The sequence below is a fragment of the Ctenocephalides felis genome, unplaced genomic scaffold (genome assembly GCF_003426905.1).
Source record: "Ctenocephalides felis isolate EL2017-DRISC unplaced genomic scaffold, ASM342690v1 CF-g0.4_SCAFFOLD_03571, whole genome shotgun sequence".
Lineage (NCBI taxonomy): Eukaryota > Metazoa > Arthropoda > Insecta > Siphonaptera > Pulicidae > Ctenocephalides > Ctenocephalides felis.
Genome location: NW_020539725.1, coordinates 63094537 through 63121184, shown reverse-complemented (window position 1 = coordinate 63121184; position 26648 = coordinate 63094537). Strand labels below are relative to the sequence as shown.

Here is a 26648-nt window from a genome sequence, read left to right as displayed (position 1 = left end):
AAATTAGTATACAGATATTAAATATATTTGTCATCATGAAAATCTCCATTAGAAGTTTAGTCAGTCTCCAATAATGATTTTTGTCTGAGTATAAAATACTGAACATGATGTCTATAATTTACAATATTTAATTAGAAAACTATTAATTTATTAATAATTTTAATCTTTTACTAATATCAATAAAAGATATAGAAAACTATTAATTTATATTTCTTCATTTACCTTTATTTATATTTCTTTCATTACCTTTATTTCATATGTTTCATTCGTCTCCGTTTAACAAACTTGATTTTGAATTATTTCTCAAACCAAAATCCTTCAATACGACATTATCATTTTCCAAAACTCTGTTTTCCAATTGCAAATAATAAGTCCTCCATATATACTTCCAGGATATTTTGGTTTTATCTTTGTTTCGAATTTGTTGAAGTTCAAAGTGTCGTTTGATTGCTTTTTTTAAATCTAACACGGTCGAACCTCTTTCTGGAATCTAATAAAAACATTGAAGTAATATTAGTAAAAACTATATTCGACATCATATTATGTGACATTTACCATTATTTTTAAGGTTTCTTGTTCCGTTCGCACAACTTGTACTGTTAAATACTGGCCCTTAACAGCAGCTATCTGCAAAATGTAAAAATCAATCAATGGGATTTTATTATTAAACAAAATGAATTTAAAGCACTTTACCTGTGCTTGTATTTCTTCTAAATGTATGTCACCAGGTAAATCGCTCATTAAAGGATCTGTGCTTAAAATTCTTGAAAGTGTTGATGTTTGTTAGTTCACATAGTTCTTGGTGATTTAAATCTAACACGTTTACACTCATTTTGTATACAAAGTATTATTTAAACTATTATTTAACTATTAAAAGTAAAATTTTAATATATTTTGGCATTTTTTGTTATTGACATAACCTCAAATACAATTTCTGACGTCTGTCTGACAGATAAGTTCACGTTGGTCACCAATCTACCAGCTTAGAAAATGCGCGGGAAAATTCAAACGGAAAAAATATTGTTTAAAACGATTTTTACTTTATATCACAAAATGTCTTTACTTGATATAATGTTAATTAATTATAATCCACAGGATTCTGAGATCAAGAACAAAAGTATTAAAATCAAAAACTGAGAGTACAACTTGAACTTAATGAGGTTGTTCGGTTTTTATTTTATTTTTTTCAATTTTGAGATTTTTCGATATTATGAAAGCTAAAAACCTTAGAATTATTTAAAAAATAATCATCTCAATATCTATTTTTTGACGGAGTTATAATTATATATATCCCTATATGTATGATCTTCAGAAACCGTTTTTTTCATTTTTTTAGCAGCTATTGTATGCCAGCTGCTCTCTTTTTCATTATAATACCTCATGCACGTGAACTTTTTAATGTGTCAAAATTTTTTTGAACACCATGGTGTATTTAGTACATTAAATTAAATGGTGTATTTAGTACATTATATTAAAAACTTTAAATACGTTCTTCTTAAATTGACTTTTTTCAATGCGGTGCCACAAATTAAAAAAAACTACAAATCGGATCAAATTGCATTTTTTTTTAATTTGTTCACCACTGCAATACCTAGTCCCCCCACCTCTACGCAAAAAAATTTTGCGAAGCTTCTCGTCCCAAAAAAGGCTCTTTTTAATACTTTTTTTTAAGTAGCTGCCATTTTTTTCCTTCTTGCTTTTTTTCTTTTATTTTGGTAGGGGGACTGGATTCAACCTTCTTCTTCAACGTAGTTGCTTTTTTTTGTTTCAGGCGATTTTGCAATGCCCATTTTGGTGCCCCCTGGTTAAAAAAAGACGGCGAAAAAAAAATAATAAAAAATTTCTTAATATTCTATAATCTTGTAATTTTTGTTGAAAAAAAACCGCATGTCTCTATGATAAATACATTTCGAGAAAAACAATACCTTGCATTTTTTATAACAAAAAAACGATCAACCCCCTTAAGCAAAATAATAAAAATAAACCAAATCATTAATATATTATACTTTAACTATGAAATAATTTTCAATGTTATTATGATGTATGATTTACAACTAGTTTATAATTTATCTAAATATATTAAAATAATTGTGAGAGTTATGTAACTAATAAGAAGAACATAAAGAGGCATTTTCTGGGAATTGATACAATGTTTTTAAAATATTATAGGCCCATGAGAAGTGGTTTAATTATAGTCAGAATTTGTGGCTTTGAGCTCAAATCTACAAATATATGTATCGAATTGACAATTTTAAATATTAGGTTGTCAAATATCTCCCTTCCGCCTTTTTGTATTATAAACCAAGAGCAAAAAAGCGGAAGGGAGATATTTGACAACCTAATATTTATATTTATATTTATATTCATATTTATATTTATATAAGGTTGTCAAATATCTCCCTTCCGCCTTTTTGTATTATAAACCAAGAGCAAAAAAGCGGAAGGGAGATATTTGACAACCTAATATTTATATTTATATTAGGTTGTCAAATATCTCCCTTACGCCTTTTTGTATTATAAACCAAGAGCAAAAAAGCGGAAGGGAGATATTTGACAACCTAATATGTTCACAATATTAAACGTTTGAAAATACATTACAATGTCAGAGAATATTGTGGAATGCCTGAAAATTTTATAGAATATCTGAAAATTTTGTACAACGTCTGAAAATGCTGTACTATATGTAAATATTTTGTATAGTACATGAAAATGCTGTACAATGTCTTTCTGAAAACTCTGCATAACTTCTGAAAATTCTGTACAATGTCTGAGAATATTGTGGAATGTTTGAAAAATTCTGTACAACGTGTGAAAATGCTCTACAATATGCTTGAAAATGTTGTACGTCTGAAAATTCTGTACAATGTCTAAAAATCCTGTAAAACGTCTGAACATGTTGTGAAATGTCTGAGAATATTCTGGAATGCCTAAAAATGCTGTACAAAGTCTAGAAATTCTGTAAAATGCTGCACAATGTCTGAGGATATTGTGGAATGTCTGAAAATTCTGTACAATATGCAAAAAAATGTTGTACAATGTATGAAAATGCTGTACAGTGTCTGAAAATTATGTAGAATGCTTCAAAATGTTCTATAATGTCTGAAAATTCTGCACAACATCTGAGAAAATGTTCTATAATGTCTAGAAACGCTGTGTAACGTCTGAAAATTCTGTACAACGTCTGAAAATTTTGTACAATGCCTGAAAATATTGTGGAACAAATTACCTGTTTAAAAAAATCAATACCGCAATAACAGATTATTAAAATTATAATAATTTCTAAATCATATATAAACCAACAACAATTTGTAAAAGATGATTTATTATCCATCATTTAAAATGTTACAATCTATTCTGCATAGCAAGCGTACTGTTGCAAATAACATTCATCGTTCACACACTTCTCACCATCGACATATTCAAGTATCAGACTCTCTCCATCTCGTATGATATTATTCTCCAAAATCTTACTGATCTTCATACTCATTATGGAACTAACAATCAATCCATCGTTCAATCGGAACAATCTCAACTTACTCTCATTAGATTTATTATTATTATTGATGACTTTGCAAAACTGTGAAAAACTATCGATGATCTTACCAACGCTCCAGTTCTGTGACACATAAACAGCCACTGTTTTGTCTTGACCGGTTGGTTTTTCTTGGGCTGATGGTACCGGGGATAATGGATCGATTGGTTTGTCAGATACTTGTTTTGTGGTCATCCCGAAGGGTTTGTGAACGAGGAAATATAAACGGTCTTGTACCGGGATGTCTTTGGGGCCTATTGCTTTGCCTTTCAAACGCATCAGTTGGATTTTGTTACTCATCTTTGATTTTTTGGAGTCTGGCTGGATTTTCATTGCTGTCTTGTTGAGCTGGAAATTGAATTAAATATTAATAGATAAGAAAAAGGGTAATTGGAAATGTTTATGAATGTATTTTTTTAATCATATAAGATCAAAGCTTCTTAATATTCATTGCCCGAATAAATATTGTTACTCAAGGGCTCAATCTCGGAGTATAATCATAAGATATCTTTTAGATAAGATAGTATTTTAATATAAAAATTTAAGATAACATTCTGTTATAAAAATAGAACTCAAACCTCCAACAGATGTAAATATGTTGAAGATTGTCTCAGAATGCTGTAAATAGACTGAAAGTACTAATGAATAAGAAAATGCTGTACAATTCCTGAAAATGAATGTGAAATGTCTAAAAAGTCTGATAATGTTGTGAAAAGACTGAAAATGCTGTGAAATGTCTGAAAAGTCTGATAATATTGTAAAATGTCTGAAAAGTCTGATAATGTTGTGAAATGTCTGAAAAGTTTGATAATGCTGTGAAATGACTCAAAAGTCTGATAATGTTGTGAAATGTCTAAAAGGTCTGAAAGTCTTGTGAAAAGTCGAAAAATGTTGTAAAATGTCTAAAAAGTCTGAAAATGTGGTGAAATGTCTGATAATATTGTGGATAGTTTGAATATTTTTGAAAATGTTTGAATATCTTTGAAAATGTTGTGAAATGTCCATCTGAAAATACTGCACAACATCTGAAAATGCTCTACAATGTCTGAAATTGCTGTCTGAAAATATTGTGAAAAGTCTGAAAATATTGTAAAAAGTCTGAAAATATTGTGAAAAGTCTGAAAATATTGTTTAATGTCTGATAATATTGTGGATAGTTTGAATGTTTTTGAAAATGTTTGAATATCTTTGAAAATGTTGTGAAATGTCCATCTGAAAATACTGCACAACATCTGAAAATGCTCTACAATGTCTGAAAATGCTGTCTGAAAATATTGTGAAAAGTCTGAAAATATTGTAAAAAGTCTGAAAATATTGTGAAAAGTCTGAAAATATTGTTTAATGTCTGATAATATTGTGGATAGTTTGAATGTTTTTGAAAATGTTGTGAAATGTCCATCTGAAAATACTGCATAACATCTGAAAATGCTCTATAATGTCTGAAAATGCTGTGCAATGTCTGAAAATGTTGTAGTGTCTGAAAATATTGTGAAATGCCTGAAAATACTGTACAATTCCTGAAAATTCTATAAATATTTGCAAATGCTGTGTCTGTCTGTGTGAAAATTCTACACAATGTCTGAAAATATTGTGAAATGTCTGAGAATATTGTAAAATGTCTGAAAATTCTGTGCAATTCCTGCAAATGCTCTATGATTCCTGAAAATTCTACAAATGTTTGCACAAATGCTGTAGAATGTCTGTCTGAAAATTCTGTACAATGTCTGAGAATGTTGTGAAATGTCTGAGAATATTGTGAAATACCTGAAAATACTGTACAATTCCTGAAAATTCTACTAATATTTGCAAATGCTGTAGAATGTCTGTCTGAAAATTCTGTACAATGTCTGAGAATATTGTGAAATGTCTGGGAATATTGTTAAATATCTGAGAATATTGTGAAATGTCTGAAAATACTGTACAATTCCTGAAAATTCTGCGCAATGTTTGCAAATGCTGTGGAATGTCTGTCTGGAAATTCGGTACAATGTCTGAAAATGCTGTGCAATGTCTGAGAATATTGTAAAATGCCTGAAAATACTGTACAGTTCCTGAAAATACCTTACAATTCCTGAAAATTCTACAAATGTTTGCAAATGCTGTGGAAAATTCTGTCTGTCTGAAAATTCTTTACAATGTCTGAGAATATTTTGAAATGTCTGAGAATAATGTACAATTCCTGAAAATTCTGCAAATATTTGCAAATGCTGTAGAATGTCTGTCTGAAAATTCGGTACAAAGTCTGAGAATATTGTGAAACACCTGAAAATACTGTACAATGCCTTAAAATTCTGCACAATGTTTGCAAATGCTGTGGAAAGTCTGTCTGAAAATTCTGTACAATGTTTGAGAATATTGTGAAATGTCTGAGAATATTGTGAATTGCCTGAAAATACTGTACAATTCCTGAAAATGCTCTACAATGACTGAAAATTCTACAAATGTTTGCAAATGCTGTGGAATGTCTGACTGAAAATTCTGTACAATGCCTGAAAATGCTATACAATGTGTGATAATATTGTGGAATGTCTGTCTGAAAATTTTGTACAATGTCTGAGAATATTGTGAGATGGCTGAAAATGCAGCACCAGATGTCTAAATGTTGTGAATATAACCAGGATTATGATTGTTGTAGTTCCTCTAAGAACTATTATAAAAAAAATAGAACTAAAATTTCAAATCTTATTATTCAACTCAAAAATGATAATTGAAAGAAGTAAAATAAATCTGTCTAATGAATTTTTCAACAAACTCTCCTCACTTATTAATTGCAATAGAATAAGTTGACACATTTATTTAATTAAATTTGGGTGCAAAATAACTTAATTTATTAATAACATTATATACGTACATGAATTTCAAGTTTTTCCTTTGCCTTGTTGTACTGTTCGATTGGTAAATTCCAACGTTTTCGTTCCTCTTCTAACTCTTCCTCGCTTATATCGCAAGACCTTAAAAAAAAATATGTAAAGATCTCTTGATAAAATAATATTTTATATTAAATAATCCAAGACATGTTATTTTTATAACAAATAGTAATTAATTAAACATTTCAACTTACTTATGATGTCTGTGACTGATGCAATAATGTTTTGTGCATTTCTTGCAAGGAAAATGAAACGAGCTAACATCAGCACAACCGTCAAAAGTGCAAGCGTACGTTGTCTTCACCATTTCAGCCTGCTGAACCTTTAAAAAACAATCATAATATTATTTTCATTAAAAATTTATATTTATATTTATATTTATATTTATAATAGGTTGTCAAATATCTCCCTTCCGCCTTTTTGTATTATAAACCAAGAGCAAAAAAGCGGAAGGGAGATATTTGACAACCTAATATTTATATTTATATTTATATTTATAATTATAATTATATTTATAATTATATTTATAATTATAAATATATTTATATTTATTTATATATTTATATATATATCTATATTTATATTTATATGTATCTTTTATATTTATATTTATATTTATATTTATATTTATATTCATATTTATATTTACATATTTATATTTATAAATTTATATTTATATTCATATTTATATATTTATATTTATATAATTATATTCGTATTTATATTTATATTTATATTCATATTTATATTTATATAATTATATTTGCATTTATATTTATATTTATATAATTATATTTATATTATATGCATATTTATATTTATATTTATATTTTATTTATATTCATATTTATATAATTATATTTATATAATTATATTCGTATTTATATTTATATTTATATTCATATTTATATTTATATAATTATATTTGCATTTATATTTATATTTATATAATTATATTTGCATTTATATTTATATTTATATTTGCATTTATATTTATATTTGCATTTATATTTATATTTGCATTTGCATTTATATTTTTATTTGCATTTATATTTATATTTATATTTGCATTTATATTTATATTTGCATTTATATTTATATTTATATTTGCATTTATATTTATATTTGCATTTGCATTTATATTTATATTTGCATTTATATTTATATTTATATTTGCATTTATATTTATATTTACATTTGCATTTATATTTATATTATATTTATATTTGCATTTATATTTATATTCATATTTATATTACTATTTATATTTATAATTATATTTAAGTATTTATATATTCATATTTGCATTTATATTTATATTTATATTTGCATTTATATTTATATTTGCATTTATATTTATATTTGCATTTATATTTATATTTGCATTTATATTTATATTTATATTTGCATTTATATTTATATTCATATTTATATTTATATTCATATTTATATTTGCATTTATATTTATATTTGCATTTATATTTATATTTATATTTATATTTGCATTTATATTTATATTTGCATTTATATTTATATTTGCATTTATATTTATATTTGCATTTATATTTATATTTATATTTATATTTCCATTTATATATTTATATTTATATATTTATATTAAATTTAATTTATATTTATATTTATATTCATATTTATATTCATATTTATATATTTATATTTATATTTATAATTTATATGTCCTTTCTATTTATATTTATATTTATATATTTATATATTTATATATTTATATATTTATATATTTATATTTATATTTATATTCATATTTATATTTATATTTATATTTGCATTTATATTTATATTTGCATTTATATTTATATTTATAATTATAATTATATATTTATATTTGCATTTATATTTATATTTATATTAAATTTATATTATATTTATATTCATATTTATATTTATATTATATCCATTACTATAAAATAAATATTTATAAAATAAATATGTTACAAACATATCCATTACTATTACCTTTAATGCTTTCGATTTTTTAAAAGCCTCACAGTCTTGTGTATGTTCCATAAAATGATCGGTGCAAAACATTTTTCCACACTCACAGCGCAGAGGCAAAAAATCTAGCCGGTTGCAACCGCTCACAGAACAATTAATTCCCAGCGAAGGCAACTCCATTTTTGTTAAGAAAATATATCAAAAAATATATATAAAAGTTCACAAAAATTTTGATTAAAATTGAAAGCTTTAACTGTTTTTATGCATTTTAAATTTACATTTGATTTTGCTATTTTTTTGTGTGTAAAAGTGTAAATTTAAAGAATTTTAGACATGTTAGTTATTGTGTTGGTCGTTGAGGTTTGTCAAAGCCAAATCGGACCAGCTTTGTTCTTGTTCCTTGAGTGTTAAAGGTGATTCTCCAGTATCTGTCTCGGGATCTGGCAACTCATCAGCAGGGACCTAGAAAATAGAAACATTATAATTATTCTCAGTTTTTCAAATAAGCACGTTGCAATACTTTTGGATTATAAAATTTCTAACACCAGCATTGATAGATGTAATAAAATTTCAGATTTAGGAGTTCTTTTTGATTTTGGTTTGTTTTTCACGGATCATATAACTGATATTTGTAATAGAGCACGTAAATCTTTTGGTTTGATACTGAGAAATTGTAAACAATTCAATTCTATCAATGCACTTTTTTGCATGTACTATTCTATTGTACGTTCTAAATTAGAATATGGTTCGATTATTTGGTATTCTCATCAAATCAACAACTCTGATGCAACAGAGAAGGTTCAGGGAAAATTTCTGAAATACCTTTATTATAAAACATAGAAAATTTACCCTGAACGTGGCTTTGACCACAACACTTTACTAAAAGAATTTGGTATTCCTTCCTAATTGGTACTCCTAAATCTAATTCTCTCTTAAATTCGCCTATTCTACTTATGTCCTCCAACTTTAACTTAATTAATAATGAAATAGATATTCACAACGCTTCACCTAATCAAATAATCTCCATCTGCACAAGCTAACCTTTTTATTTTCTTTTCAAATACCTCATTATTTTATCTTATTCTGTTTATAAATGATATTGATACATTCTGCATTATATGTAATTTTATGTTGAGCATTTTATGTTAATAACTATATATTGTAATTTTGTATATATTTTAATTGTTATTCATTGTGTAAAATAATTGTATTTTTGAGTCCTCTTGGAGTAATCTGTGGGCTATATATTTAAATAAATAATAGACACAACTTGTGAATCAGATTTAGAAGACAAATGTGAATTTGATAAAACGTTGAGTTATTGTAGAATAATATGGTATATTTATATTTCATTTGCCTATTAATTGACATTTGTACATGACTTTTAAAATTCGATTCCACATTTTACCTGTATATCCTCAAAAGGAAGTCTCTCTTCTCTCCAAGTGTCGTCCACAATATCTAAATATCTACCAGTTCCGATAATTTGACTGTCCATCACTTAAATTATTTCTTTTTTTTTTAATTACACAAAAACACATTTTCAAAATGTCATCCTCATATTAAATTGAGGTTAGGTTAACTTTAATAGAGACGGACATGAAGTTGTACACAGTCTAAGAGGCGGGAAAATTTTAAATTTGAAAAAATAATGTTAGTTAGAAAATGTAATTTGATTGATATACCAAGTATGTCTTATTTATCTATGTGTCAAGGTATGTTATTTTCATTTAAAATGATTATTCATTTGTTTTACTTTTAAATAATATAATATAAAAACATCAAACGTTCTATCAATAATATTATAATAGATGATATAATATTAGAATAGTTGATATAATAGATAGGCCCTATCCGTTCAGGCGCCCTTTTTAATAGACAAAATTTTACTTTTTTAATTAAACAATTTATTTTAAATCATTTAGATATAATTTTTAACTTTGCGTTGGGTAAGTTATAGTAATTTTAAATAGTAATTTCGGAGTTACGGATCAAAGAGTGCAGAAAATAGAAATCGAGTTTTTGAGAGAACGGATCACCCGATTTGAATGATCCAAAAAACATTCAGTTCGTAATGACGGGGAAAAGTGGTTATTAGTTTTTGGCAAAGGTAGCCCCAGCGGTTTCGGAGATACAGAGCTAAATGTTAAAAAAATGGCATTTTTTGAGAGAACTAAGCGTCCGATTTTAATGATTCAAAGAACTTTCTGCTTGTTCCAAAAAAATAATCGCTCTTGAAAAAAAAATTGTTTCTAATTTTTTTTTTCAAAAAATATTTTTGTAATTTTGGATTAAAAATTTAAATTGCTCGTCAGTAGAATCTCTTGTTCATTTTTTAAAAAGAAATTTAATTTGCTCGTCAGTAGAGTTTTTTTTCCTTTGCTCGTCAGTAGAGTTTTTTTTTCTTTGCTCGTCAGTAGAGTCCTTTTTTTCTTTGCTCGTCAGTAGAGTCCTCTTTCTTCTTTGCTCGTCAGTAGAGTCCCTTGTTCATTTTTTAGATTGACATTTAATTTGCTCGTCAATAGAGTCCTTTTTTATTCTACATCTAGTTTGAGATTGGTTGTCAGTTCTTTTCATATTCTCTTAACGAAATTCAATTTGCTCGTCAGTAGAGTCCCTTTTTTATCTCCTTGTCTAGGCAATTCTGACTCATAACATGGATAAAAAATTATTACATTGTTTTTTATTTTCCATAAAATATTTTTGGAATTTTGGATTAAAAATTCAAAAAATCACCCAGGCGAAGCACAGTCTAAGCGCCACTCTGGTACAAATGTTCACCCAAGTGCGTTTAGACTGTTTATGTACTGGTGCACTTTTCCAATTTTGTGAAAAGAAAACTATTGAAAATGTGAAAATGCCGCCAAGCCAAGCACAGTATAAGTGAAAATTTCGCACAGAATTATTTGCAAATGCGTTTAGACTGTGACTATACACGGGAGCACTTTTTCAATTTTGATATTAATATTGAAAATTATAATTTTTGATTTATTTTTTAGATCATTTTTTATTTTGCTCGTCAGTAGAGTCTTATTTTTTTATATTACTAATAAATTTGTTAATCAGTATAGTCCTTTTTTATGTTGCTGATTTTTTAATAATTTGCTCGTCAGTAGAGTTTCTTTTTATATTCAAGATTATGCAATAATTTGCTCGTCAGTAGAGTCCCTTTTTATTTTCTTCTAGATTATTCAATGATTTGCTCGTCAGTATAGACCCTTTTTTTATTCAAGATTATGTAATAATTTGCTCGTCAGTAGAGTCCCTTTTTATTTTCGTCTAGATTATTTAATGATTTGCTCATCAGTAGAGACCCTTTTTATATTCAAGATTATTTAATAATCTTGCTGGTCAGTAGTGTCCCTTTTTTATTTTCTTCTAGATTATTTAATAATTTGCTCGTCAGTAGAGACTCTTTTTATATTAAACATTATTTAATAATCTTACTGGTCAGTAGAGTTCTTTTTTATTTTCTTCTAGATTATTTAATGATTTGCTCGTCGGTAGAGTCCCTTTTTATATTCTAATTTTGTGTAAATTAGGCAACTATTTTTTTTAAATTGAATTCGAAATGAAATGACGATTGTTAATGAAGATAAATTTATTTATGATTTGCATTTGATTTGCTCAGATATAACAAGATAACAAAAATAATGAAATAGTAATATATTTGAAAACGTTTAAAATTTCTCGAATATTTCATTACGGTACGGGAAGTTCCGGCAATTTGCCTTAAGGCACGATGCCATACACCACTAGTTATCTTTTTTATTGTCACATATCTAAATATCAACCAGTTCCAATAATTTGAACACATTTTCAAAATGTCATCCTCATATAAAATTGTGGTTAGCTTGTAAATTTATTAACTATCAACACTTTAAAAATGTACTTCTAAACTTACTTACTTACTACTAAATATAATGTTAACAGACTTTTTGTATATTATATATTTCATTATTCATACAAAAACGTGTTCCATATATATCTAATTTAATAACGAATATAAATTGAGCATTTAAATAATTGCTATATATCACTATCACTAAAAATAAAATTGTACCCCCATGTCCTGTTTATTTCTTTCTATTATTGTCCATTATCTTTCAAATACTTCAAATGTATCTCCATACTCAATTTCCCTGCAAAAACACTGTTCCGTTCAATGTTATTCCACATAAATGCCATCAGCAATCCAAACATCCAAATAATAGTCAAACTTATTTGCACAATCAGAATCAATGTAGATGTCACAGTAAGACTGGACAGATCGCTCATCTTAATAATGGCCAGAAGGAGAGAAAAACATACTATCGATAAATATATGTAAGATCGTTTGTGGTTATCTAGAGATATCAAAGCCTCTTTACAAATCTTAATCGAGTCGTTTATATCTTGAGCATATGAGTTGTTGAGGTTTTGTTCCAAGTTGTTGGTGTCATCGGGGATAAAGCACACTTTGCCGGTTTCTGCAAAAAGTGTAGAAAAATACTAACTAATGGATTATGAAACTTATTGAACTAGTGGTGCATGGCATCGTGCCTTAAGGCAATAAATTTTACAACTCACCAGAAGTAGAAAAGGCTTTTTCCAGTCGAAATGTAGTTACAACTGCTTCATGGTCTGAGAAACTGATGTCGTGATTGGGAATTGTGACAGGCAATGGATGTTCGTACTTTGAAACATTTACCTAGAAATGAATTAACATTAAACTCAGTACGAATGTACCCATAGACATTTTCGAATTTCTTTGCTCCCAAAGCAATAAAAGAAAATTCTCTGAAAGTTTTAGCTCTTAATATTATTATTATATTAAATGAAATGACGATTGTTAATGTTCTGGAGACAAATTGATTTATGATTTACATTTGATTTACTCAGATATAGCAAGATAGAAAAAATAATGAAAGTTACAGAATTTGTAATACCACGTTTAAAATTTCTCGAATATTTCATTACAGTACGGAAAGTTCCAGCAATTTGCCTTAAGGCACGATGCCACCACTAGTTTGTATAATAGTCAGTTAAATTAATTAATAGGGAGCGCCACTATCCGTAGCACGTAATTTTACCCTTGGTTCTAATTTTAAATAAATATATAATTCAGAAAATTGAATAAACCTGATTAATTTTAATTAATGAAATGAGGATAGGAAATATATATTATCAACTTAATCACAAATATGCTTTAGCAAATATATCTATATATTAGGGTGGTTTTTAATATGGACATTTTCGAATTTCTTTGTTTCCAAGGGCTCAAATGCTTTCAAATTAATATAAAAAAAATCTCTAAAAGTTTTAGCTCTTAATATCAACATTTAGATAGTCCGCATTTGTGTTTTGTAATATTCGGCAAATTTATAGCCAATTAAATTATCTACAACTTTTGTTAATAACAAAATGTTGTATCTCTTATCCTTTTACCCAAAATTTGCAATGAAACAGGTTTTTGTTAAATTTCGGAGGTTGCATCAGTATATCTTGCTTCACACTTTTGGACCAGCTCGATTTTTATTTATTTATGTATAACTTCTAAACGAAATGTCCCACCATTTTGCAATATTCAGCAAATTTATAGCCAATTAAATTATCTACAATTTCTATTAACAACAAAAATTGGTATCTCTTGTCCTTTTATCAAAAAATTACATTTAAAAAGGTAGTTGCTTAAATTTGGTGGTCACATTGTATTCATATATCTTACTCTGCCACTCTACACTGTCAGATATATGTTGCTCTTTTTCGCACTAGTGTTTTATATCTCTTTCTCTCTCTGATTTTCTCATTATGTACTGTTGTCTCTTTTACGTTTAATCAAAACAGACTCTATATGACATCGCGACTTAAGAAGTTTTACTTCAAAAATAAAATTTTATTTTACTAATTTATACATCGCCAACCTAAGAAGTTCTACTTTAAAATTCAAATGTAAATCATAAATCAATCAATTTATCTCCAGAAAGAACATTTCATTTCGAATTCAATTAAAAAAAAAAAATAGTTGCCTAATTTACTAAAAATTGAAAAAGTGCTCCCGCATAGTCACAGTCAAAACGCATTTGCAAATAATTCTGTGCGACATTTTCACTTCTACTGTGCTTAGCTTGGCGGCATTTTCACATTTTTCAATAATTTTCACAAAATTGGAAGTGTCTCCAGTACGTAAACAGTCTAAACGCACTCGGGTAAACATTTGTACCAGAGTGGCGCTTAGACTGTGCTTAGCCTGGGTAATTTTTTGAATTTTTAATCTAAAAAATTACAAAAATATTTTATGGAAAATAAAAAAAAATGCAACGATTTTTTATCCTCAAAAGCAATTGTTTTGTCAATACAAGCAGAAAGTTTTTTAGATCATTCAAATCGGACGCTTAGTTCTCTTAAAAACTGCCATTTTTGCACATTTAGCTCCGTATCTCCGACACGGTTAGACCTGCCTTTGTCAAAAACTAATCACCAATTCTCCCTATCATTACAAATTGAATGTTTCTTAGATCATTCAAATCCGATACTACGTTCCTTCAAAAACTCGATTTTGAATTTTCTGCACTCTTTGCTCCGTATCTCCGTAACGGCTGGACCTGCCTTTGCCAAAAACTAATAGGCACATCTCCCTATCAATAGGAATCGAATGTTTTTTAAACCATTCAAATCGGTTGATCCGTGCGCCCGAAAACGTGGACGAAAAAATGCGGACATACAAAACACAAACACACACATCCATTTAGTTTTTGAGGTATGTTCTTTAAAAATGTTCAGAAACCTTCAGAACGTCGAGAAATGCAAAAATTTTCATTTTCAATAAATAAGGTTAATAAATTAAATTCCTACCTTAACTTTATTACTGCCTTTGTAAAGAATGTAATCGATTCTCTTCCCTTCGATGTCGCTATCCGATACACTTTTTGGTGAATATGTATTTTCCTTATGTTCGTTTGTTCCAGTTGATCTTCTGCATGTGATTTCATCGTTTTGAAATGGAATGAATGAATCGTGCAAACCTGATGAACCTAAAATAATTCTAAAGAGGAAAACAAAAATTATAATTGTCATTAACACACGTTGAACGTGTTAATATATAACGCACTTATAGTGCGTTATAAACTAACATGCTTGTAGTGTGTTAAAAATTAACTCGCTTGTAGTGTGTTATAAATTAACACGCTTGTAGTGTGTTATAAATTAACTCGCTTGTAGTATGTTATAAATTAACTCGCTTGTAGTGTGTTGAATATTGACACACTTTGTGTTAATTGTTAGAAAAATGAAATGTCCCTATTGAACACGTTTTACACATTAACTTCAAATTCACTTTTATTACACAGAATGTTCAGAATTACATAGACGTTCGTAGAAAACTAACAAATAAATAGAAAATATGATTCATAAACTTTTACATTTTGGAGGTTATATTTAAAGATGCCGACACAGCAGACTGCCCGTTTTATGTTTTAATCATTTAAATTAAACTAAAAACGCTTACTTAAGCATAGTTGCACAGATCTTTCCAGAAAAATAGTTCACGTGTAAAATAATGCTGATGTACTTGTATGAGTAAATTACTGGAAACGAAATACAATATTTTCATGAAGTTTAATATTCTTGCGACAAGAGTATACAAGAATTCATTGATGACTAAACATAATATTAAATTATAGCAGGGGTGCACAACATAATATATAACACACTTATAATTAAATGTCGTAAATTAGTAGTGTGTTATATATTAACACATTCTGTGTAATTGTTAGAAAATAAAATGTCGCTATTGAACACGTTTTACACATTAACTTCAAATTCACTTTTATTACATAAAATGTTCAGAATTACATAGACGTTCGTAGAAAACTAACAAATAAATAGAAAATATGATTCATAAACTTTTACATTTGGAGGTTATATTTTAAAGATGCTTCCGACTCGACAGCCGACAGCAGACTGCCGTTTCATGTTTTAATCATTTAAATTAAACTAAAAATGCTTACTTAAGCATAGTTGCACAGATCTTTCCAGAAAAATAGTTCACGTGTAAAATAATGCTGATGTATTTGATGAGTAAATTACTGGAAACGAAATATAATATTTTCATGAAGTTTAATATTCTTGCGACAAGAGTATACAAGAATTCATTGATGACCAAAAAATATATTAAATTAATTATTAATTCTAGCAGGAATGCACAACATAATATATAACACACTTAACACTTATAATGTGTCATAAATTAACACTCTTATAGTGTGTTATAAATTACACGCTAACGGTGTGTTACAAAACGTAATATTAAATTAATTATTAAATTCTAACAGGGATGCACAACATAATATATACACACTTATAATGTGTCATAAATTAACACTCTTATAGTGTGTTATAAATTTACACGCTTACGGTGTGTTACAAATTAACACGTTTATAGTGTGTAATAAATTAACAAGCTTGTAATACACTTTCCAGTGCGGGAAAAAATGCCCAATCGGGTGAAAAAATATTAACTTTAAAATTGGTTTATATCATATTGAAAGAGTTATTAGTCGGATTTTGTTTAGATTTAAATTAGATTTACAAAATAATTTAGTTCTTCGTCGTTTATTTTAGTATTTGATATTTTGATATTTAGCAATAGGTGAATTTAGGACATTTTTTTAAATAACTTTTAAAGTAAAAACTAGATAAAATTTAGTAAAATCTAGTAAAAATTGTTATATGCACTTGGATATTAAAATTTTGAATAAATCGTAGTTAAAATACTGACTTTAGTATTTTTATAATGCAATATATGGATTTAGAAAACATTTTTTTTACTTTTGTTCAAATAACTTTTATTTTTCTTTTAGGACATTATAATTTGTTCACATCAATAAGAAACTAGATACAATTTACTAAAATTTAGTAAAACTGTTATATACACTTGCATATTGAATTTTGAATAAAATGAGTAGAAAGGAGGCACTTTTATATTTTGACTGTGTTATATAATTCTCTTGTAAATTTATGTGATTTATTTATTTCTAAACAAATTTTGCTAATAATTTAAATCTTTTTGCTCTGATGTCAACTAATTCTTCTAAAAATTATATAATTGTTCCGATTTAAAGTGACAAGAATTGTTTTTATTGTGCATTTGAGAACAATTATTATTATGAAATAATTAGGGTTTACAATTACGTGTAAGTTTTTACATCATATCACTTTCTTATAAATTGTTATATTGCATTATATGGATTTAGGACATTTTTTACATTTTTTCAAAAAACTTTAATTTTCCTTGGGACATTATAATTTGTTCACGTTAGTAAAAACTAGATAAAATTTACTAAAATTCAGTAAAACTTGTTATATACTCTTGGATATTGAAATTTTGAATAAAAAGAGTTGGAAAGGCCACTTTTAAATTCTGACTATATTGTTTGTTGTATATTTATATATATATATATATATATATATAATATATATATATATATAGATTAGATATATATATATTAGATTGTCAAATATCTCCCTTCGCCTTTTGTATATAAAACAAAGCAAAAAAGCGGAAGGGAGATATTTGACAACCTAATATATATATATATATATATATAATATATATATATATATTATTTCAAAATAGACTTTTTATTACCTGTAAGCTAAATCAGTTGGTTCAGTATTCAAATCACCACCCAAAATGGACACATCCGAATCCGAAGACGTGAGTGCTATAAACTTTCCAGTTTCAAATGCTTGCAAAACTCTATGAGCTAAATAATCATCACAGTCTCTGTTGTACTCTGCGTGCAACTGTAATAATAAAAATAAAATATTAATGTATTTTAATTCACCATATGTGGATATAATGTATTCATTAATTTCAATTTGCGATATATTTATATTTATCATTTTACGCCTACATGAGCCGAATAGATATTTATAATAGTTCCATCGTTCGTTCTAATTTTACACAATCCGACACCTTTTCCACCAAACCAGTCACCGTGCTGAATTCGGTGAATGTAACCGTTGATGGACCATTGGTGAAAGAATGCATCGATTATTGGGAAAGCTGATAGGATGCAGACTCCTGAACCAGCGACACCACTAGAAAAAGAAATAGTAATAGTAATATAACATTATGTATATAATATATATATATATATATATATATATGTTATTTATTATTACCTATAAAAATAATGAGCATAAGGAAGAACTTGAGCAGTCTTTTGCTGTATCAGTTCAAAATCCGATTGTGACCAAACTTCTTGCAAAGTAACTATATGATATTTTCCTGAATTCAATTCATCAGCAATTGCATTCATACGAATGTTTCTGTCCTTAGATACATATGGAATGCCCCTGAAAACAAAAATAATATAAATAAATATATAAATATCAATATAATATATATAAATATCAATGGTTATGTATTAAATTATAATATACCAGCAGTTTAGTGTTAATACTATTAATTCTATGGTCATTTTTAAGTCTTTTAAACTAAATTATTAATATATTATTATATTGTCTTCTACATTTGGTTCATTTTGACATTTAGGTTAGGTTTTGACATGTTGTGTTACAAATGTCATTGAAGTTGAGCGAATTGCCGCTAGTTGGCACTATCGACATAACGATAGCGGTAAATTCAAATTTGAATTTGAAATAATCAATATTATAATTGTAATATTAATATAATACATTTTTAACTAGGTGTAAGTGGCATTTAGCCTTACGGCGACTTGCATAACATTTTTTATACAAGTAAAAATTATTTTAATCAATAAAAAGTGAGACTCATAAAAAATTTCAACTTATGCAACTCCCAATGTCTGATGTCTTTCACTTTTTATAATTCATTGGTTACTTCAAAGTTTTTACTAATGTAAGAGGTAAATCTATAATACGATATAAATCTACTATATAAAGGGCATAATAATGTATAACTTGCTTACCTAAATTTTACAAATTTACATCTACAAAGCAAATTTGTTTTAAATGTTTTAAGTCTCCTCTGTAGTTTAAAAGTAAGAGCTCTCAACCAGAAGTTTCCAGCTTGATGTCAAGCAGTAGTGATATTGGTATTACCCTGATAATATAAATGGCATTATGTTTTCGAATATAAAATAAAATCTGTACATTCATACAGTTACTTTAAAATTAAAAGAATTCATCTGTATTATGAATGAACACCTCACATTTCAAACTGCATTTGAAAAACGGTGAATTTAGTTAAAATTATAATATGCACTTGATTAAGATAAAGATAAAGATTTTTAAAGAGCTGACTTTAGTATTTTGATAATTTCCAATATATAAATGCATATAAATCCAATAAATAAATGTTCTATCATTTTTTACTTTTCATTTTCATTTCAAAACCACATAATTCGCTTACCTTTCCTACCTGCTTACCAATTATAACCTCCAAAATGCTTACATGTCTTCTTTTCTACTTTTTTGCCTGTTTAACAAAAATTAATAATAATTATTTGTAAAGATCATAAATGAAAAATTTAAAATAAATGTAATGCAATGTAAAATTTGCATTTTTTCTGCATTTAACTCATCATTTTGTCAAAACAAATAAATTTTTTAAATTATTCAAACCTTGTGATCCATTTTCTCAAAAACTCAATTTCTATTATTAGCACTCTTTGGTCCGTATCTCCATAACGGCTGAATCTGCCTTCGCCAAAAACTAATCAGCACATCAAAAATTGTATCCGTACTTACATACATACATACATACCTACCACACACGCATCAGTTTTCTCGAAGGTATGCCAAAATGTTCAGAAACGTCTGAAACGTGCAAAAACATTCAATTTCACTTTTTCGACGTTTACAATAACTTACCCTACGGGACGTTAATAAAATAAATACAAACTAGTGGTATATAGCATGTACCTTGAGGTAAATTGCTTGAACTTCCCGTACCAAATTAAAATTGAGAAATTTGATTTATTTTGGAAATTAAAAAAATTAAATAAAAACTTTTTTTTCTTTTCCCTAAGTTTTTTGAATTATTCAAACCGGATGCTTATTTCTCTCAGAAACTGCTATATTTTGCACATTTTGCTTCGTATCTCCTAAACGGCTGGACCTGTCTTGGACTTAAAACTAATCACCACTTCTCCCAATCATTACGAATAGAATGTTTTTCGAATCATTCAAATCGGATGGTCCGTTCTCTTAAAAACTCGATTTCTTTTTTATGCACTCTTTGCTCCATATCTCCGAAACGGCTGTAACTGCCTTTGCCAAAAACTAATCAGCACATCTCCTTATCAATAGGAATCGAATGATAAATGAATCATTCAAACCGGTTGATCCGTGCGCTCGATAACTTGTACGAAAAATTGTATCCATACACCCACCATTTTTTCCAAGGTATGCCAAAAGGTTCAGAAACCACTGAAACGTGAAGATATGCAAAAACATTTCGATTTCGATTTTTGTACAAAACAAAAAAATAGAACTATGATATAAAAGATAAATATTTTTATACAATTCTTTATCATTTATTGCATCAGCGAGTAACAATCGTCAACCAATGATCTACTGTCAGTAAGTTATAAAGATCTATTTTAAATATAAATTTGTTGTATATAAATCATATTTCATCGTCAACAACAATAATAATAATAATAATAAGAATTCTGATCAATAAACAAAATTAGATAGGTATATATATATATATATATATATATATATATATATATATATATATATATGTAAAACCTGCGACTTATATTAGTTTGATAATAAATTGCAAATATTTTTTTCATATTTTTTACTACTTACTACTACTACAACAGAAATGCCGACTACTTAATAACTATTGTAATAAAAAAATCTAGTAGTAAAATATTGTATAACGTTCGAGAAAAAAAATTGTGTTTGTAAAACCCTAAAGAAAATTCAACAAGAAAAGAACATAGAACAGGGGTTATCATAGAACAAATGCGCTTAACTCTGTATGAGTGTTTTCAGCATATCACAGATGGTGCTTGTGTGCTTCAAATTATATATTTTGTTCTCATTTCATTCAGTCAAATTAATCAGGTTCATCTTTTCTATATTATTATATAAATCTTATCTAGAAATGAACCTAATAGTAAATTTACGTGCGAAGGTTGATGGCGACATCTATGATATGCTGAAAGAATTAAAATTGATGTAATGTCAAAGCGGCCGTGTTTGCCATCTATTTATACTTCTTTATCTATGATTTAACCCATGACTGTTTTATTTTGGGATCATTATACTGTACATTTTGCATTATCACAGTTGCCAAAATATTTTTGCAGGAACATCACACAAAATTTTAATAATAACTCCAATCTATTCAGTAATATAAGTTTATAGATCAGTCGAAACAAAATATTTCAGCAGAGACGACTACAAAACACACAATCTTAACTGTAACTAAACAATTATAAAACTAAATTATAAACTACGACTATAAGGGGGCAATTCTGCCTCATAAAATAGCGTTGTCATGGCAACGTAAAATACACCTGATAGCACAGCAAATAGACATTTCACAGTTGCCATGACAACGCTTTGAGGCAGAACTGCCCGGTAAATCTGTAGTACATTTTAAAGAACAAAAAACTAATTACTATACTAATTCAACAAAACAGTTCTGTATCAACGAATGAATTAAATGAACAAACAGAAACGTAACAGTTGCATATACAAAGCAGAAAGTTTAATTAATAAATGAATGAATTAATATAAAAATTAACAATATTATAAATTTTCATAGATTCATGATAATTTTCAGTCGAAGAATTTTTTTTGGTAAGATTTTATGGTAACGATAGAAATATATATATATGGCGGTGAACCACAAACGTTAAGTTTACGTAACGGATATGTAACAATGTTAGAAACATTTGTGTAAATTGTTTTATACACATTTTTCGTTTGTTTCGTAAATGTTGCATACGAATGACAATTCTTGGTTTAAAACAAAAGTGCAATTTTGTTATTAATTGCACTCTTTACTTTGCATCGTGATAGAATTGGTACTTAAAATAAATGCCCTAAAATATTATAGGCCTGTGGGAAATGGTTTAATTACAAAAGATTCGTTTAGAAAATTAGACTGCATAGAATTTTATTTTACAGTAAAAGAAAGTATTTTCAAGAAACTCACAATTTTACAACTCTTATTTATTAATTTTTCGTGTACTTTCTTCATAAAAATGAAAGATTTCCCAAAAAATTGTAAGAAAACTCATTGATTTTAGGGTTTGTCGTAGAAGTATAATATATTAAAGTTACAACAACGTTCTAGGACTTGTAATATAATTTTGAATTGTATATATTTTTATCCTATCACAGTGCAAAGTTCTATAAGTTTTGAACAATTCCAGAAAGTTTTAAACAGACACAAACAATTTTAAACAGTCTCAGACAATTTTAAACGGTCCCAGAAAATTTTAAACTGTCTGAAAATGTTGCAAAAAGTCCCACAAAGTTTATAACAGTCTGAGAAAGCTTAAAACAGCCTGAAAAAGTTTAAAACAGCCTGAGAAAGCTTAAAACAGTCTAAGAAACAGCCCCAGAGGGTTTCAAACAGCCCCAGAGGGTTTCAAACAGCCCCAGAGGGTTCTAAACATACTTAGAGGGTTCTAAACATACTCAGAGGGTTCTAAACATACTCAGAGGGTTTTAAACAGTCCCATAAAGTTTTAAACAGTCCCAGCAAGTTCTTAACAGCCTGAGAAAGTTTTTAACAGCCTGAGAAAATTTTAAACATCCCCATCAAGTTTTAAACAGCCTCAGAAAGTTTTAAATTGCCTGGGAAAGTTTTAAATCGCCCCCAAAAAAATTGCAAACAGCCCCAAAGAGTTTTAAACAGTCTCAAATTGTTGCAAACAGTCCCAGAGTGTTTTAAACAATCTCAAAATGTTGCAAACAGTCCCAGACAATTTTAAACAGTCCCAGACAATTTTAAACAGTCCCAGACAATTTTAAACAGTCCCAGACAATTTTAAACAGTCCCAGACAATTTTAAACAGTCCCAGACAATTTTAAACAGTCCCAGACAATTTTAAACAGTCCCAGACAATTTTAAACAGTCCCAGACAATTTTAAACAGTCCCAGACAATTTTAAACAGTCCCAGACAATTTTAAACAGTCCCAGAACATTTTAAATAGTCCCAAAACATTTTAAACAGTCCCAGAACATTTAAAACAGTCCCAGAACATTTAAAACAGTCCCCGACAGTTTTAAACAGTTCCAGACAATTTTAAACAAACAGTCCCAGACAATTTTAAACAGCCTGAAACAGTTTTAAACAGTCTCAGAATAATGCAAACAGCCCCAGAAATGTTCTAAACAGCCCCAAATATGTTGTAAACAGTCCCAGAAAATTTTAAACAGTCTCAGAAAATTTTAAACATTCCCAGAAAGTATTAAATAATGACAGCAAGTTTTTAACAGTCTAAAAATGTTAAAAACAGCCCCAGAGAGTTTTTAACAGCCTCAGCTAGTTTTAAACAGTCTCAGAGTATTAAACTGCCTGAGAAAGTTTTAGACAGCCTTAGCTAGTTTCAAATCGACCTAAAAATAATGCAAACAGCTCCAGGGAGCTTCAAACAGGCCCAGGGAGCTTCAAGCAATCCCAGAGAGTCTCAAACACTCCCAGAGAGTCTCAAACAGACCCAGGGAGTCTCAAACAACCTTAGCAAGTTTCAAATCGCCCCAAAAATATTGCAAACAGCCTCAGAGGGTTTCAAACAGCCCCAGAGGGTTTCAAACAGCCCCATAGAGTCTCAAACAACCCCAGGCAGCTTCAAACAACCCCAGAGGGCTTCAAACAACCCCAGAGGGCTTCAAACAACCCCAGCAAGTTCTAAATAACCTCAGAAAGTTTTAAACAGTCTAAAAATGTTGCAAACAACACCAAAAAGTTTAAAACAGCCCCAGAGAGCTCCAAGTAATAGTCATTTGTATACTCGGTATTAATAGTATTAAATAAATTCATTTACATTATTTACATTAAATGCAAATATATATATATATATATATATATATATATATATATATATATTTATTAACGTTGTGGTTTTCCCGTATATATATGTATATACATTTTATACACAAAATGAATCATGTTTTATGTTTTATGGCTACACTAACAAACGTACATCCTTACGTATATCTTAAACAGAATGAAAACCTGTTTGTTACTTAATTATTGTTCACTTGTGTCAAACGACTATTTGATTATTTACAAATGAGACTACTTTACAAAAAGCAGAAGACAGATTTTATAAAAAATCCAATCTGAAGGACAAATAATAAACGAACATGAATTTCTATCAACACGCGTCGAAAGAGAATAAAATCGAACCATCAATGTGATGTATTATTAATTTAATTTGATTTTAACGAAGACGATTTGTAGGTGTATTATGGGAAATTGATTTTTTATTTAGGCTTTACAAAACAAATATTAGGTTGTCAAATATCTCCCTTCCGCTTTTTTGCTCTTGGTTTATAATACAAAAAGGCGGCAGGGAGATATTTGACAACCAATTATCAGTCGTAGTAAAAACATTAAATTATCACCACCTACCTCCTACAAGTCGTCTTCTCGCAAAAAGTCGTTTCTCTCTTGTACCGAGTGTGTTTTTTCCATTTTTTTCCTATAAATTTAATTCAACTATCGACTATGCAATAAAAAATGAATTCCAATGATTTAGTTTCAAATCACAAGAATCGCAAATTATTATTGCGTCTGCCTTATAATGTAAGTTTTCTAAACTGTTTCTACTAATTTTGAACGTTGTTGCTTATTCAGCTATTTGTTGTCGCTTCTTCTTTTGTCTCGCTGCTTGTTGCTGATGTTGCTAATGCTGTTGCTGTTGCTGATGATGATGACTCTTTTTGTCGTTTGTCCATCTCGGCTTTGAAGTGCTCGATGTCTTGTTGACTGTAATAATAGAAATATGAATTAATAATGGTAACATCAATTGTTATTTGTAATATACAAGTTATATGATTTCAATGTGATTTCTAAAAAATTCACAAAATATCACGTGTATTTATTTTTCAGCTAAAATATTTTTTTTTAAATCCAACAAATTTCGAAAAATATTCAAAATTTTTATAATTTTTTCTTGTAACTGAAAATAAACGTGAAAGAGGGTTAATTTTGAATATAACCACGCATCTCAAATGGGAAAGTATGGTCTAAAAATCCTTAAAAAATCGATCACGTGAATAATGAACGCCCTTTAAACGATAAATGTCTCAAAAAGTTTTGAACGATCCCAGAAAGTTTTAAACAGTCCCAGCAAGTTTTAGACACAACCTCAGCAAGTTTTAAAGAGCCTCATAAAGTTTAAAACAGTCCTAAAAAGTTTAAAACAGTCCTAAAATGTTTAAAACAGTCCTAAATTGTTTAGAACAGTCCTAAATTGTTTAAAACAGTCCTAAATTGTTTAAAACAGTCCTAAATTGTTTAAAACAGTCCTAAATTGTTTAAAACAGTCCTAAATTGTTTAAAACAGTCCTAAAAAGTTGTAGACAGTCCTAAAAAGTTGTAGACAGTCCTAAAAAGTTGTAGACAGTCCTAAAAAGTTGTAGACAGTCCTAAAAAGTTGTAGACAGTCCTAAAAAGTTGTAGACAGTCCTAAAAAGTTGTAGACAGTCCTAAAAAGTTGTAGACAGTCCTAAAAAGTTGTAGACAGTCCTAAAAAGTTGTAGACAGTCCTAAAAAGTTGTAGACAGTCCTAAAAAGTTGTAGACAGTCCTAAAAATGTTGCAAACGTTCCAAAAATATTTCAGACAGTCCCAGAAAATTTTAGAGACCCTCAGCAAGTTACAAACAGCCCAAAAATGTTGCAAACAGTCCTAAAAAATCTCAGACGGCCCAAAAATTTTGTAAAGAGCCCCAGAAAGTTACAAACAGCCCCAAAATGTTGCAAACAGTTATAAAAAATTTCAGACAGCCCAAAAATGTTGTAAAGAGCCCCAGAAAGTTATAAACAGCCCCAAAATGTTGCAAACAGTCATAAAAACTTTCAAACAGCTTTTAACATGTTGTAAAGAACCTCAAAGTTACAAACAGCCCAAAAATGTTGCAAACAGCCTTAGAAAGTTACAAACAGTCCAAAAATGTCGTGAAAAGCTTCAGTAAGCTTCAAAAAGCTCAAAAATGTCGTGAAAAGCTTCAGAAAGCTTCAAACAGACCAAAAATGTCGTGAAAAGCATCAGAAAGTTTCAAACAGCTCAAAAAGGTTGTGAACAGCCCCAGAAAGTTTCACA

At 28.2% G+C, this 26648-nt stretch overlaps 5 protein-coding genes across 5 annotated transcripts in view; all 5 read right to left on the bottom strand.

Annotated features, from left to right (window-relative positions):
* Positions 1 to 62: 62 nt before the first annotated feature.
* LOC113386462 (U11/U12 small nuclear ribonucleoprotein 25 kDa protein-like) lies at positions 63 to 832 on the bottom strand. Its single transcript, XM_026624243.1, is given in 5 exon segments — positions 63 to 111; positions 247 to 490; positions 556 to 627; positions 694 to 777; positions 779 to 832. Coding segments are annotated over 4 exon segments (438 nt in total). The 3' UTR covers positions 63 to 111; positions 247 to 262.
* A 2500-nt stretch (positions 833 to 3332) lies between these two features.
* On the bottom strand, positions 3333 to 8651 carry LOC113384957 (AN1-type zinc finger protein 1-like). Its single transcript, XM_026622737.1, has 4 exons — positions 8395 to 8651; positions 6594 to 6721; positions 6384 to 6483; positions 3333 to 3880 (listed from the first exon to the last, which is right to left on the bottom strand). Exons 1-4 carry the CDS (start codon positions 8551 to 8553, stop codon positions 3350 to 3352), a joined length of 918 nt encoding a protein of 305 aa, XP_026478522.1. The 5' UTR covers positions 8554 to 8651; the 3' UTR covers positions 3333 to 3349.
* On the bottom strand, positions 8607 to 9935 carry LOC113384959 (anaphase-promoting complex subunit 13-like). The gene is made up of 2 exons (XM_026622739.1): positions 9782 to 9935; positions 8607 to 8835 (listed from the first exon to the last, which is right to left on the bottom strand). The coding sequence occupies exons 1-2, from the start codon at positions 9869 to 9871 to the stop codon at positions 8710 to 8712; spliced, it is 216 nt and encodes a 71-aa protein (XP_026478524.1). The 5' UTR covers positions 9872 to 9935; the 3' UTR covers positions 8607 to 8709.
* Positions 9936 to 12354: 2419 nt separating this feature from the next.
* LOC113384955 (putative neutral sphingomyelinase) lies at positions 12355 to 18839 on the bottom strand. The gene is made up of 7 exons (XM_026622735.1): positions 18802 to 18839; positions 18541 to 18714; positions 18270 to 18456; positions 18002 to 18159; positions 15208 to 15397; positions 12943 to 13063; positions 12355 to 12842 (listed from the first exon to the last, which is right to left on the bottom strand). Exons 1-7 carry the CDS (start codon positions 18837 to 18839, stop codon positions 12463 to 12465), a joined length of 1248 nt encoding a protein of 415 aa, XP_026478520.1. The 3' UTR covers positions 12355 to 12462.
* A 6043-nt stretch (positions 18840 to 24882) lies between these two features.
* LOC113384954 (clustered mitochondria protein homolog) overlaps positions 24883 to 26648 on the bottom strand; it is a 47530-nt gene continuing 45764 nt past the window's right edge. Inside the window, 1 exon segment of the mRNA XM_026622734.1 lies at positions 24883 to 25311. Coding sequence (XP_026478519.1) covers positions 25176 to 25311 — 136 coding nt within the window. The 3' untranslated portion in view covers positions 24883 to 25175.

Bases quoted from the DNA above. Each gene is read 5' to 3' on its own strand.
- LOC113384957 (XM_026622737.1), bottom strand. From the start codon at position 8,553: ATGGAGTTGCCTTCGCTGGGAATTAATTGTTCTGTGAGCGGTTGCAAC. The intron at 6,722-8,394 runs GTAATAGTAATG...TGTTTTTTAAAG, and splicing joins AAAAATCGAAAGCATTAAAG to GTTCAGCAGGCTGAAATGGT. The intron at 6,484-6,593 runs GTAAGTTGAAAT...TTTTTTTTTAAG, and splicing joins ATCAGTCACAGACATCATAA to GTCTTGCGATATAAGCGAGG.
- LOC113384959 (XM_026622739.1), bottom strand. From the start codon at position 9,871: ATGGACAGTCAAATTATCGGAACTGGTAGATATTTAGATATTGTGGAC. The intron at 8,836-9,781 runs GTAAAATGTGGA...TCTATTTTCTAG, and splicing joins TTCCTTTTGAGGATATACAG to GTCCCTGCTGATGAGTTGCC.
- LOC113384955 (XM_026622735.1), bottom strand. From the start codon at position 18,839: ATGACCATAGAATTAATAGTATTAACACTAAACTGCTG. The intron at 18,457-18,540 runs GTAATAATAAAT...TTCTTTTTCTAG, and splicing joins TATGCTCATTATTTTTATAG to TGGTGTCGCTGGTTCAGGAG. The intron at 15,398-18,001 runs GTAATAAAAAGT...TTTCCTCTTTAG, and splicing joins CCAACTGATTTAGCTTACAG to AATTATTTTAGGTTCATCAG.